At 37.9% G+C, this 14438-nt stretch overlaps 1 protein-coding gene across 6 annotated transcripts in view; it reads right to left on the bottom strand.

Annotated features, from left to right (window-relative positions):
- Positions 1 to 14438, bottom strand: part of micu3a (mitochondrial calcium uptake family, member 3a) — a 201411-nt gene that overhangs the window by 125050 nt on the left and 61923 nt on the right. For all 6 annotated transcript variants that reach the window (XM_072570017.1, XM_072570041.1, XM_072570025.1 and 3 more), the window contains exons 3-4: positions 4618 to 4649; positions 2902 to 2980 (exon numbers count right to left, since the gene is read on the bottom strand). In XM_072570017.1, the coding sequence (XP_072426118.1) occupies positions 2902 to 2980; positions 4618 to 4649 (111 nt within the window). The remainder of the gene's footprint in view (positions 1 to 2901; positions 2981 to 4617; positions 4650 to 14438) is intronic.

Raw genomic sequence — 14438 nt, 5'->3', positions numbered from 1 at the left:
TTTCATAACTTCCTGAATCCATTCCAATTTTCTTGCTATAAAATTAAACTTTTCTTCAACTCTACCAAATGTACTGTATCCTAAACTAAGTCTTTTTCATTTATCACAGACTTCCGTGTTAATACCTAAGTGTTATCACATCATGGCTTCTCCTGACACCAATTCCAAATCCCCCATTATACCTAGCCCTCTTTGTATTTTTTTCTCTGATTCTGATTGATTTATTGTCACCTGCATCAATGTACAGTGAAAAGCTTTGTTTACGCGCAGTACAAACTAATAATAATAAACAAGGATGTACAGATCAAAAAGACTCAGACAGAGGCATACAGATTACATTGCACAGGGCATGCACTAGGCGAGATCAAGGTTAGCAAGACCAGCCTTACTTGAAGCTAGAGAGCCTATTGATCAGTCTAATAACGGCCGGGAAGCAGCTGTTCATGTACCTGCTGGTGCATGTTCAGGCTTCTGAATCTCTACTGGACTGAAGAAATTATAGGAGACCATTACCGGGGCGTTTTGAGTCTTTGATGATGTTGGCAGCCATTCTGCGGCAGCAAGCTGTGTTAATGGAATCCAAGGATGGCAGGTTGGCTTCTGTGACACCACCTTTTGAACTTTCTTACTGTTCAGGGCAGAGCAGTTGCTGTCTGTTATCGTCACTCCGAAGAACTTGACAGTCTCCACCCTCTCAACCTCAGTTCCGTTGATGCAGATGAGGGTGTGTTCTCCTCCTTTCTTCCTGAAGTCAATGATAAGTTCTTTAGTTTTGCTGCCATTGAGAGAGAGATTGTTTTCATTGCATCATGTCACCAAGCCCCCTGTCTCCCTTACATATTTTGACTCATCGTTGTTTGATTTCGTCAGCGAACTTGCAGATGGTGTTCCTTCAGAATTTAGCAACACAGTCACAAGTATATAGTGAGTACAGTAGGGGGCTGAGGACGCATTCTTGGGGATCCAGTATTGAGTGTTATTGTGGAGGAGGTGCAGTTACCTACCTTCACTAATTGCAGTCTGTGGGTCAGAAAGCTGAGGATCGGTTGCACAGGGCGGAGCCGAGACCAAGGTCACAGAATTTTGAGATCAGACTGCAGAGGTTAATGGTGCTGAAGGCTGACTTCAATGAGTGCGAGTTTGACTTAAGTATCCTTCTTGTCCAGATGTTCCAGGGATGAGTACAGGGCTAGCGATATGGCATCCGCTATGGACCTGTTATGTCAGTAATCAAATTGGAAGGGATCAAAGCAAGCTGGGAGACTGGAGTTGACGTGGGCCATGACCAGCCCTTGAAGCATTTCAGGATTACTGAAGTCAGAGCCAGTGAGGGGTAGTGATGTCTCAGGTACGGGGATGATGGTGGTTTCATTGAAGCAAGTGGGGTCTTTGGCTTTTAGATCGGAAAGGTTGAAGATGTCGGTGAATACCCCTGCCAGTTGGTCCACACAGGATCAGAGCGTTCGACCAGGGACAGTCTGGGAATGATGCTTTTCTTCAGTTGACTCCCAGTAGGACCGACCTGAAGTATGCAGCGGTGACCAAAGGAACAGGTATGTCCAGGGCTGTTGGGGCAGGCATCACTGCACTGGTGGCTTTCTGCTCAAACTGAGCATAGAAAGCATTGAGCGTATCAGGGAAGCATGTGACTTTGTCGCTATCTTGCTGTGTTTCATTTTGTATACCCTAATATTGTTTAGGCCTTGCCATAGGCAGTGGGAGTGTGTTTGGTAGGTTTAGACTTGGTCTGGTACTGCCCCTTGGCATTCCTGATGGCTTTTTAGAGGTTATATCTGGATTTCCTGTATTGGTCTGGATCATCAGACTTGAATGCTGCACGTCTGGTGTTCAGTAGCGGGTGAATTTCCTGGTTCATCCAAGGTTTACGATTAGGGAACACTCCGACTGACTTCTTTGGTATGCAGTCCTTCACATATTTGCTAAGGGTACATCTCTGGTACATTCCTTCTCTATTCTCTTCACTACACCTTGTCAGAGTCTTCAACTATTGGACCTTCTTGTCTGAAATTTCCAGCTATACCTTTACATCTCCAGTTCTCTTTTAAAAACCTCCTTTAAGCTTTTGATAGAATTTCCTTTATTCTTCTCTTTCTGTCTTGGTCTCCACTTCCCATGTTGCCTCCATAAAATATCCTGGGGCTTTCTTTTAAACATTACAATTATATGCACATGGAGACACTTTTATTGGATAACAGGTAATGTGTTGTAGGGTGGAACTATTGTGATTTTGAAGAATAATAGACTAAAATTGCAATCTGTGCTATGTCAAAGTGTTTACATGTTCAAAATTTTACTTCATGGAATGCAATCATCAAACCTGACATAATATTCAAGAGGAAGAAAATGGAAGAAATATACTATTTGAAATAGGTGACATTATTTTTTAAAATATCAATAAGAAAGTATTTTGCCACAAGTTATTTTTTAAAATTCTACATTTGTCAAGGTTGTATTTTCTAAGACCTTTAATGGTTTGTTATTACTGAAATTTGGTTTAAATGTAAGCAATGTTTAGGGAATTATAATTTTATGGCAACTAAAGAGCAATGAAAAGTAAGTTGCATTTTCAGCACAAAATCTATGACATCCACACAACTTACACATACATTTTGACTTGGTTTGCCAAAAAGTAGCAATCTATTTTTACTAAATTTGCTCACTGATCATAATTGTTTCCTTTTGAACTAAGTCACTTGAAAGTGAAGCAAGGGAGCAAATCAGTCAAACCAGAAGTCTCTTAGTTCATCATTGTATACAAATATTTTGAGTAATCACTGAACCATGACATCAGTACTGGCTACAAGACAAACTTCCATATATTTAATAAATTCATAATAAGAAACAAATGCATTGCCAATTTATTTGGAGTATTTCACTCACCTCTATCATGTAAAGTTCGAAAAAGTCTTGAAGAGCCTTTCCATACTGGAGGTGTTTCTGCAAGCATGTTTTCCAATTCCTGTAAAACCCGTGTAAAGAAATAAAATGCTTTAAGTGGGAAAAAGTTAAATCTCAACAAGATTTTCTTTTAAATAGATTTTCATCTACAGATCTATATCAGTTCTAAAACATTTTGTTAAAGGTTTTAATCCCATTTGCAGGAGACAATTAAAAGACAGGGCTTATGAGGGACATAACATCTGCAAGCATTCCAAAGATTTCACAACCTATAACTGACATTTTAGAAGGACAATGAAAAATTCCAGGTAAAAATGAAAGAATATGGAACTTCACGCACTGGCAGGCATTTCTGGGAAAGTGGCTACACAGGATCACCAAAAGCATCCACAGAGAAATGGAAATGCTCTACATTTGCTTTTGTATTGACCCACATCCTGAGAAAATATTCCTCATATCCTTCAGGAATTGTTTTGTCAGTACTCAAAACTGTCATGGGTACAGTCCATCAAACATAACTGGTTAATACAGCCTCCTTTAGGAAAATGTACCTCTCCCAACCATGACTGCAAAAGTGAGATAATTTCACCTTGCTTTGCAGATTCCAATGAGACGTCATGAAGAACCTCTTGGCAGTCTGACTAGCAAGACATCCTCTGAATGAACCAACAGCAAGTTGCAATGTAGAAAAACATCTGAAAACCTCTTCACAGAGAAGTGGAAAATGAGTCAAAGGAGAACTTCAAGGATTAACAAAATATTGGTAGATTAAGTCCGTTTTAAAGGACGTCTTAAAAAAGAGAAGGAGGAGCGTTAAAGACATTGGGAAAGGAATGACACAGCATGAGGTCTAACTGGCTGAATGATAAATACCATTAGTGGAAAGACCATCATTTATGGAAGAGTTCCAAACCTGCACTATGCTTTACACCAATCCATGAAAAACCTGGCTCTGAGCTTTATGCCATATCCCCATAACGAATGGAAGTAGTTTCCTTCCATCCACCAAGATGCTCTCCTTAGATATTGAAACATTGGTTTACTCTTCTGAGCTTCAGGGAAGATAAGCCCAGAGTGGAAAATCACAAGTTGGAGGGGAGATATATGAAGACATCAATATGATTTTCAATATTTTGATACAGGATTAATTTATCTAAAATGAAAAATAACATTTTCTAATCCCATCTTTTTAATTCAGACCAATGTTAATATTTATAGTGTATACAAATTCTGAATATAATGCACTTAGCAACCATGTTATATATATTAGGTTCATATATTTAGCATATAGCAAATATTCTGCAATCATGTTGTAACTGTGTTACAAGTTTTCAACCTCCAATAAAACTAATTGTAAGAAAAAGAAAACTTCTAAATTACTAATTTTTCTGCTTTTAAGCAAGCATTTACTAAAGTTTTGGATTACCTTCTTTCTTATCTTTTGACAAATTAAATATTTCAGTTGTGATATATTTGAAAACTACGAAGGTAAATTTTACTTTTGGCAAGAAAACAGGCAGAAAATTGTCAGTCATAGATCAGTCATCAGCAACACAACCCCCTCAATTATTCTTTCCATCATAAGGAGAGGAAGAAAAGATCAGGCTGGGTGTATAATAGACAACCATTCTTCAACAGCTTGTTTTCCACACCCAACCAAAATGTTAAAACCAGCCTCACTGCCTCAGGATTACTCACCTGTTTTGAAAGTGATTTCCGAGGTCTAAAACCTGCAAAACAAAGTTTATTTATTTTATTTATTGCACTGTACAAACTGCGAAAATAAAACTGGTGTGTATCCTTTAAAATTTGTAAATCAAAACTGATTAGTATCAATGTACATTTAAGCCTCAAAGAAAAGACAGTAACTTGATAGAGGTCTTCAAGATTGTAAAGAGTTATAAGATAGTGATAGATTGCCAACTTGCTAATCAGTGAAAACAATGAGGGCACAAACTTACGATGTACGTTGCTGAAATAGAACAAATAGGTAGGGTTAAAATAAATTAGACTGTTGCATGAAAAGGAGAATGTTAACAGTTAAACAGGAAAGCAATATTAGATTAAATAGCTTGTGCTAAACGACACTAATGTGTACTATGTGAGAAAATTAGTTAGAGATGTTCAGACATATTTCTGCTGTACCCTGTCTAAGTACCCAAATTTCTAAAAGGGCCTTGTGTCAGCAGGAGCCCCACCTTCCCCAACAGGGTGAACATACTAAGACAGGAGAGGTGTGAAGGGGAATACCATTAGCACTTATAAATAACATATGTTCAGGCATAGCACATCACCGTCACCTGCCAGTCTGAAATGATATGCTGTAATTAAGATAATAAAAATCAGGAACAATGTAATATTTAATGCCTCCTTTAAGTAGGAATTCTTTTGCCAATCAAACTTTCTAGGAAGTAAAACATGGCAAGTGTCCGAACACATTTCTTGTAAGTCGTATAGCAAATGAAGCTGGAAACTGACTTCATTAAGAACGAGACTTAAATCGAGAAAACTGGCAGGTGAAGGAATTTAGTGCAGTTAAGGAGAAGATCCTGTTCAGGCCTTTTACACAAGAAAGGGAACCAGTGACCTTGAGCCCTGAGAGAGGAAGTCTGCAGGAATTGAACAGGTGTACAGGCAGGTAATTAACGAGTTGCAATCTTCCCCTCCTTCTAAACTGGGGGGTTAGTCTGAATGGATACTGTGAAGATAAAAGTACTCAATTAAGTTTATAGCAGTATTTGCTAAGCTTCATAATATAACCACGGATCATCTCAGTGATATTCTAAACTTGGATACAAGAGCACAGGAAATAGGATCAGCAGTGGACCACATTGCCCATTGAAATCTCCTCCATTGTGCAATGCAATCATGATTATTCTTAACTTCAAACCTACTTTCCTGCCTCGCCTCCATCTCCCAAGAAATCAAAAATCTGTACATTCCTGCTGTAAACGTATTCAACAATGGAATATCCTGGAATAAATGATTCAAAGGTTTCATATTTCTTTAGGCGAAGTAATTTCTCATCTCAGTACTAAATGATTGGACCCTTATCCTGATAGTGACCCCGGTTTCAAATTCCCCAAACAATGGAAAAAGGTGTCAGCATTGGTCCCCATCCTTGTGTCCCATCCAATAGCATCCTACCCACAAATTTAGACACATTACTCTCTGCCTCTATATCTATCACTAATATAGTGTGTAAACAGCTAAGGCCCCAGCATGGACCTTTATAGTGCTCCACTTCACTGTCTACATTGAAAGTGCCCAGTTTATGCAGATTCTACTTCCTTTCTATTAACTAATCTTCCGCTCATGTCAAAATATTATCCTAAACTCGATGAGACCTTAACAAATGTGTTTTGGAAATCCAGGTATAGCAAATCTACTGGTTCTCCAATAACTCTCCTACTAGTTAAATCCTCAAAAAAAACCTGCAAGTTTATCAAATAAATTTTCCCTTTATAAAATCATGCTGACATAGAAAATCATACTTGACTAAAATAAATGCATTGCAAGATAAGATTCCAGTATTTTCCCAATAGTTATGTCTGATTAATTGGTTTGCACTGGTTTTCTTACTCCATTGCCAAATCTGATGGGTCATTTCTGAATTAAAAAAATTTTGAAATTCATAGCTAGTGCATCCATCATCTCTGCACCTTTTTTAGAACCCAAGGGTTTTGATCACTAAGGCCTTTGTGTCGAATGTGTCAAACCCTTTTCTAATGCTTTTGCCAAGATGGCATTTCTCCAATTAAAAAATGGAATATTGGTCATTTCAGGGCATCCAGTGTCAGCATCAAATATTTTCTGGTCAACTACAATAGGCATTAACTGCTAAGTAATTCTTCCTCTATTTTAGATCAATGTACCAACCCAAACTAAATAGCAATTTCCATGTCAATTGCAGCTATAGACTTAAACTTGAAACAATAATGAAAAGGTAAGGGTAGTTTTTCAAGAGCAACAAAATTAATGAGGATGGTAACAAGTACAGGGCTAAATTATCTGCTTTAAAGAGACCCCATACTCCAGATTTCTCCAATTGGTGAGCCTGACAATCTTGTGATATGTCAAAGAACAAACGTAGGTAAAGTTGATACAGTGCTTCTTACAAGCCTGTAAATACAAAAGATAGCTGTTAACCACTTGTATGCCAAATAGTATTTCTTAAAATAAGTTTGTAACTTTTGTTTGTTTGTGATTTAAGAGCTAACTATCTGTAATAGCTTGAAAATTCCAAAAGAATATGATCTTTTGTTAATAATTTTGTAATACTGCGATCATTTCTGGTATCCTTGTTCTCGGGAAGGTGTTATTAAACTTGAAAGCTTTCAGGAAAGATTTACCAGGACGCTGCTGGGGTTGGAAGGTTTGAGCTATAGGGAGAGGCTGAATAGGCTGGGGCTATCTTCCCTGGAGCATCAGAGGCTGACAGGTGACTTTATAGAGGTTTATAAAATCATGAATGGCATGGATAGGGTGAATAGCCAAAATTTATTTCCCAGGGTAGGAGATTCTAAAGCTAGAGCACCTAGGTTTAAGGTGAGAGGGGAAAGATATAGAAGAGACTTATGGGGCAACTTTTAAAAGCAGAGGTTGGCACACATATGGAATGAGCTGCTGGAGACTGTGGAGGATGCTGGTTAAATTACAATATTTAAAAGGCAACTGGACAAGTACATTAATAGAAAGGGTTCAGAGGAATATGAGCCAAATGTTGACAAGTGGGACTACATTAATTTAGGATATCTGGTCGGCATGAATGGGTTGGATTGAAGGGATAGTTTCCGTGCTGTACAACTCCATGACTCTGATTTAATTTTTGGCAGGACTTTCTTTTATAGTAGGTTGAGACAATCCCTCTTTTATAATAGACTAAAAATGAAAATTAAGAAGTTTAAGGTTGGGTGTAAGGAAGGCAGGTAGGAAAGTATCAACAATTTTATTCCTCAGTCAACATAATGTTTGCTGCCAAGAGTCTAGTGCTGGAAAAGCACAGCAGGTCAGGCAGCATATCAATGTTTCAGGCAAAAGTTGTTCATCAGGAATCCTTATGAAGGGCTTTTGCCTGAAACGTTGATTCTCTGCCCCTCAGATGCTGCCTAGCCTGCTGTACTTTTTCAGCACCACACTCTCAACTCTGATCTCCAGCATCTGCAATCCTCAATTTCTCCTCCATAATACTTTCATCGCAGCAAATATTAACAGTATTAATTGGTTATGTTAGGATATACTCTCACCTTAATCTGAATTACCTCAGTTCCTGCAATACTCAAGAGCTTCAAAACTATCTAGGAAAAGCAGCCCACTTAATCAACACCTTATCCACACCTTTAAATCTTCTTCATTGGCACATTGTAGCTGCAGTGTGCATCATCTCAAGGTGCAATGCAGCAAGTCACAAAGGCTTCTTCAGCAGCACTTTCCAAATTTGAACATCTATCATCTAGATAATACAAGAGAGATAAGGTCTAAATATAGAAGATATAAAAGGAAGTGAAAAGGTTTGAGAAGCAATAAGACTATGAAAATAAGACCGACAGTGAACGTAAGAGAGTCCTAAAGTCTTCTGTGTGACGATAAAAAATTAGCAAATGGTGATAAAAGGAATGAATGGTTGATTAGGAAACAGAAAATGGATTTACATATGGAGGTAGAAAGAACAGTAGAGGTACTAGATTAATTCTTTGCATCCGTGTTTACTAATGATGTTTTCCACATTAGATTCTACTTGTCTCGCTCTTAACTGCTCACTTATTTTGAGTAAATCTTCCTGAAGCCTCTTTGCATCCTCCTCACAACAAACGTTTCCACCGTACTTTATGTCCCAAGTAAAATTTAGAAATATTACTGTTGGTCCCTCCCCACATCTAATCATTTATATGGAATGAGCTGCCATAGGAAGTGGTGGAGGCTAGTACAATGACAATATTTAAAAAGGCATCTGGATGGGTACATGAATAGGAAGTGTTGAGGGATATGGGCCAAATGCTGGCAAATAGGACTAGATTTATTTCAGATATCTGTTCGGATGAGTTGGACCAAAGGTCTGTTTCCATGCTGTACAGCTCTATGACTCTGTGTGAAGAAATTCCTCCTCATTCCAGTCCTAAATAGCCTGCCTTTATTCTGAGGTGGTGACCCCCTGCCAGTGAAACTGTAGCTACTTTGTCAAGCTCTCAAAATTTATACTTCAATGAAATTACCACTCATTTTTTTAAACGCTACAGAATACACGCTCAGTCTCTTCTCCTAGGTCAATCCTGCAATCTTCGGAATCAGCATTGTGAACTTTTGTTGCACCAACTCAACGGCAAGTTTTTGTCCCTTAGGCAATGGGACCAAAACTGCACATAATATTCTAGGTGCAGTCTCACCAAGCCTCTGTTCAGATGCAGCACAACACCTTTACTGCTGTATTCAAATCATCGAGCAGTAAAAGATCAACATACTTCTTGTTCTCTGAACTTGCAGGTTAGCTTTCACTGATTCATGAGCAAGGATACCAAGGTCCCTTTGGAAATCAAGATTTCCCAATCTCTCAGCATTTATTAAATACTCTGCATTTGTTTTTCCTACAAAAATGGAAAACTATACATTGTTTTCCACATTAGATTCTACTTGCCTCGCTCTTACCTGCTCACTTATTTTGAGTAAGTCCTCCTGAAGCCTCTTTGCATCCTCCTCACAACAAACATTTCCATCGTACTTTATGTCCCGAGTAAAATTTAGAAATATTACATTTGGTCCCTCCCCACAGCTAATCATTTATATGGATTGTGAATAACTGGAGCCTAAGCACTGATTCTTGCAGTACCCCACTATTTACAACCTGGCAACGTGAGCCCAACCAATTTATTCCTCCCCTCTATATTTTATCTATTATCCAATTCTCAATTCATGCCAGCATATTAACCTAATCCCTGTGATCTAATTTCACCTACTACTTTTGGAAAAGGCCAAAAGCCTTCCTCCACATCTACTCTGCTGCTGATATCTTCAAAAGGCTCAATAAACATGATTTCTCTTCCATAAGTGCATGTTGACTCTGCTGAATCCTATAATTATTTTCTTAGTGTCCAGTCATCACATCTTATTTCAGTATTTTTTTCTTAACAGGCTCCCTCCTTTAAATTCTGGATTTACATCTGCAATCTTTAAATCTGCAAGAATTATTCCACAAGCTAGAGGATTTTGGGCAATCAATGTGTTCACTATCTCCATAGCCACCTCTTTGAACACTGTGGGATATACGTTAAGTCCAAGAGATTTACCAACTTTCAATTCCACTAATTTTTCTAGCATTAGACTTTTACTGATACTAATTTCTCTCAAATCTCCTTTGTACTAGCCTCTAGGTCCTCTGGTAAGTTGTCTGCGAAGTTTTTTTTTGCATCTTTCATGAAGGCAAAGGACTTGTTTATTTCCTTATATTCCTTTATAAATTCTGACTTGGCCTCTAATGGGCCCACACTGTACTTTTTTTCTTTATACATATCTATAAAAGCTTTTGTCTTTTTTTCTAGTTTACTTTCATAATTATATTATCCCTTTCTTGATGCTCTGCCGAATTCTAAAATCCTTTCCATCCTCAGGCTTGACACTTATTTTTTTCCCCCAGAGATGAAGTTATTCATTTTTGAAGACAGATTGGAGATATTGACAAAGGATCAGTTAGGCTCGAAACATCAGCTCTTTTCTCTCCTGACAGATGCTGCTAAACCTGCTGAGATTTTCCAGCATTTTCTCTTTTGGTTTCAGATTCCAGCATCTGCAGTAATTTGCTTTTATTTATTTGGAGATATTGAGACTTTATTCCTGGGAGAAGACAAAGTTGAGAGGAGTTGAGAGAGACATTCAAAGTTATGAGGGGTCCAGAGAGTGTAGACAGGGGCATAGTGTTTTCACTCACGAAATGTTCAAGAACAAGGGGGTAAAGATGTAAAGTATAAGCAGCCAAATAAAGTAATAAAATGACAAAAAACTTTTTCCTCACAGCAACTGATTGAATACTGGAATGCACAGCTTCAGCATGTTGTGAAAGTAGATTCAATAGGAGCATTCGAATCTCAACTCAAGCCTCTCCCTTCTTTTTCAGCTAAATCTACTACTGTAACCATCTTTATGCTTTTCCATTATAAACATATCTAACTTCACTTTAAAGGCATTTGTACGACGTTTCACTTCAAACAGTCCCTGAAGTGGAAAGCTGCATATTCTTACCATGTTTTGGGAGAAAACAAATGGGCTTTTACCAAATTTGTTATTGGATTTTTTGATGGCCTCTGGTTGTACTCTTCCCTCAAAAGGAGGCATTCTCTAGTTCTGTGATGGTTTCCAGTGACATCTGTAGTAAATATTGGCTGCTCAAGGAACTCCAGCTCAAAGTCGATGATCGGGAGTCTGAGCTTCAACCCTTTGCGACACATCAAGGAGGGGGTGAAGTTACCTAGATGCTGTGTTTCAGGAGACAGTCACACCCCTAGATGAACTAACTTGAATTCATCCAGCGGCCAGGGACAGGAGGGTATGGCTGTGAGCGATGCAGGTAGAGGGATCTAGGAGATAGACTGCAGGAGACTCAGCCACTGTCCTTGACCAACAGCTTCAAGGGTTTTGCCCCTATGTGGATGGGACTGGTGTCTGCAGGATGGATGAGCCAACTGCACAGCATCATGGTGCAGAGAGCCATTCAACTCTGGGAAGAGAAGACAAAATGTCATTGTAATTGGGGATAGTATAGTTAGGGACATTGACACTGTTCTATGTGGTCAGGATCAAGTGTCCTGAAGGTTGTGTTGCCTATCTTGGTGTTTGCGTTTGGGATATCTCGCAGAGGAACTTGGACTGGGAGGGTAAAAGATCCAGTGGTCATGGCTCACAGATATGAATGACATAGGTAAAACTAGGGCAGAGGTTCTGCTAAGGAAGTATGAACTAAGGGAATGTAAGGGAGTGATTTCAATCTGCACATAGATCAAATGAGCTACAAAGCCGCAGTCGAGAAACTCAGTGTATACTAGATGGTTTTCTTGACCAATATGTGGGGGAACCAACTTGAGAGCAGGCCATCTTAGACTGAGTACTGTGTAGTGAGAAGGGAATCATTGCCAATCTAGTTGTGCGTGACCCCTTGGGGATAAGCAACCACAACATGATAGAATTTTTTATTAAGATGAAGAATGAGATAGTTGATTGGGAGACTAGGGTGCTGAATCTTAATAAAGGAAACTATGAAGATATGAAGGTGAGGAGGCCTTGATAGATTGGGGAGAGAGTTACTTAAAGGGATGACAGTGGATAGACAATAAGAAAAATTCAAGGAACGTATGGGGTAACAGCAGCAGTGCTAACCACGAAATTCTCCTTCAAATTACACATCACCCCAAAATGGAAATATATTGCTTATTCTTCATGAATCCTGCAAACTCTGTCTAACAGCATTCTAGTGCACCAACACTACACAAACCGGAAATGTTCAAGCTAGCAGCTTGCCATCATTTTCTGAAGGGCAATTAGGAACAGGTAATAACAATAGTATCCGCATCCAATGATTGAATTAAATAACTCAAATGTGATAGACCTGATAATGCAAATTAAATTAGCAATTAATAAAAAAAAACTTTACTGTCCCAAAGACTAATGGCCATAATAATATCACTTCAGTTCTACTTAAAGTACAATTTGTTTATGATTAGGATGCATTAGTCTGTGCTTTAAGTTATAAGTTTAACTTTTGACAGAGCTTTCTTATACAGATTTTTTTAAAGCCTAATCATCTCTCCAGCATAACTACATTAAAGCATGCAGTACTATATTATTTTTATGCTGTTTTATATGTAAGTGTGAAAATTGCAGATTTTACAACAGACCTCAGTGAAAGCAAAATTAAATCTGCAAATTCTAATTATATTGGAAATAGAACAATGTTGAACTAGGTGCCATGTATTTAGTTAGGAATAAAGAGGTTTACATAAGCATTTGCATTAGTACCAAATCCAAATTATTGTTTATGTACGAAGATAATAAACTAACAATGTCTCCATTGACACTAATTGCCCATCATCTACACACTTCACACAACTAGCTTTGCTATGCACATAAGTGCAGTCCTCTTGAGAAAAAGGTCATAAAGCTATAAATTTAATTAAACTGGTACATCATATTTCACGAATCAAGAAATTTTAAGAATCTAAACAAAGTACGATCAATGCACAATAAGGTGAAATAAATCAACTCAAAATATATTTCTTAAGGGCAGAAATGTCTTTACGTTGAACAGTCACACAAATACCATAAGAATGCTGCAAAGAAAGATCACACATTGTAGGCGGTTCTGTATCCCTCAAATATTTGCAAACTATAGCTTACTTACCGCGATCAATGCATATAACATCAACAAATACATCAACTTTGGATTTAGCTCCAAAGAAAGCTAAAATGGATTGTGTTTCCATGTTTGTCAACCTGTTTCCATAAAATCAACGCCCTAAAATCACAATTCTATTTAATGACAGGTAACCCACTACTGTATTTCACACCCTGACTAGAAAACTTCTTTCATGGGCATTACATTCAAGTGCAAAACTAAAAGGAAACATGTTACAAAATGCACACAGAAACAATTACTGTTAAGTGTTAAAATAAGATTCTTTGCATTGCTCTGACAGATTCTAAATGAACCATATTATTCTTGTAACTGGCTTATAAAGTAATATTAATTCTTCCTTGAAGTCTACCTTTCAACATCCCATAATGCCGTGAGGTAAAGTACGGCTGCCCACCTGGGGAATAGATTGCTTCACTTTTATTCTTTCCTACAAACACAAATATATTTAAGACTTTAGTCCTTAGAGTGGAAGTAGGTCACTTTCTGTCCACAGAAAGGTAATTGGGCTAAGAAATCATTTCAAACAGTACTACCCTTGGTAGTATAAAGCAATATGAAGTCAACACAAAATCATTTTAGAAGCAACTTGAAGATTCAGCAAATGTCTTTTAAAGTCTAATGGATGCCTAAGGGGTTTAAACTACTAAGAACAGCAGCTATCAGTCAAAAAAGGAGGCAGAGGTTACAAGCTGGAATCGTCAAGTCCACAAGCATGTAAAGTTCGCAACTGTTTAGAGTCCCAATTAAATTTGACCATTGTCAGAGCTTGATAAATTCACGGGAAAAATGAGTAGTAAGCTTCTAGTTCAAGAAAGTAAATGTATTTTCCAGTGCTTCATTTGGGTCAGGAGGAGTGAAGAGTGCTTTGCCCACCTTTTGAAGGAAGCCTTACATTAGCTATGTCCTTGCTAAATATGACTCATATACCACAATAAGCATCAATTGCTAGTCTTTCGTCCTCAAGCAAATAAAAATCTTTTAAAATAGTAGAGGAATCTGGTTGGGTAAGGGTCAAAGAGTACAATTATAAAATTGTTTGTCTTGAAAAACAAATAAAAATAAAAATAAACTTGGCTTTTTGTACCCACTTTAAAAAGAATTACAGAGAAATGATAAAACCCAA

Source organism: Chiloscyllium punctatum, chromosome 1, assembly GCF_047496795.1.
Source record: "Chiloscyllium punctatum isolate Juve2018m chromosome 1, sChiPun1.3, whole genome shotgun sequence".
NCBI lineage: Eukaryota > Metazoa > Chordata > Chondrichthyes > Orectolobiformes > Hemiscylliidae > Chiloscyllium > Chiloscyllium punctatum.
Note: the sequence above shows the minus strand (reverse complement) of the source record. Positions and strands in the feature narration are given on the sequence as shown.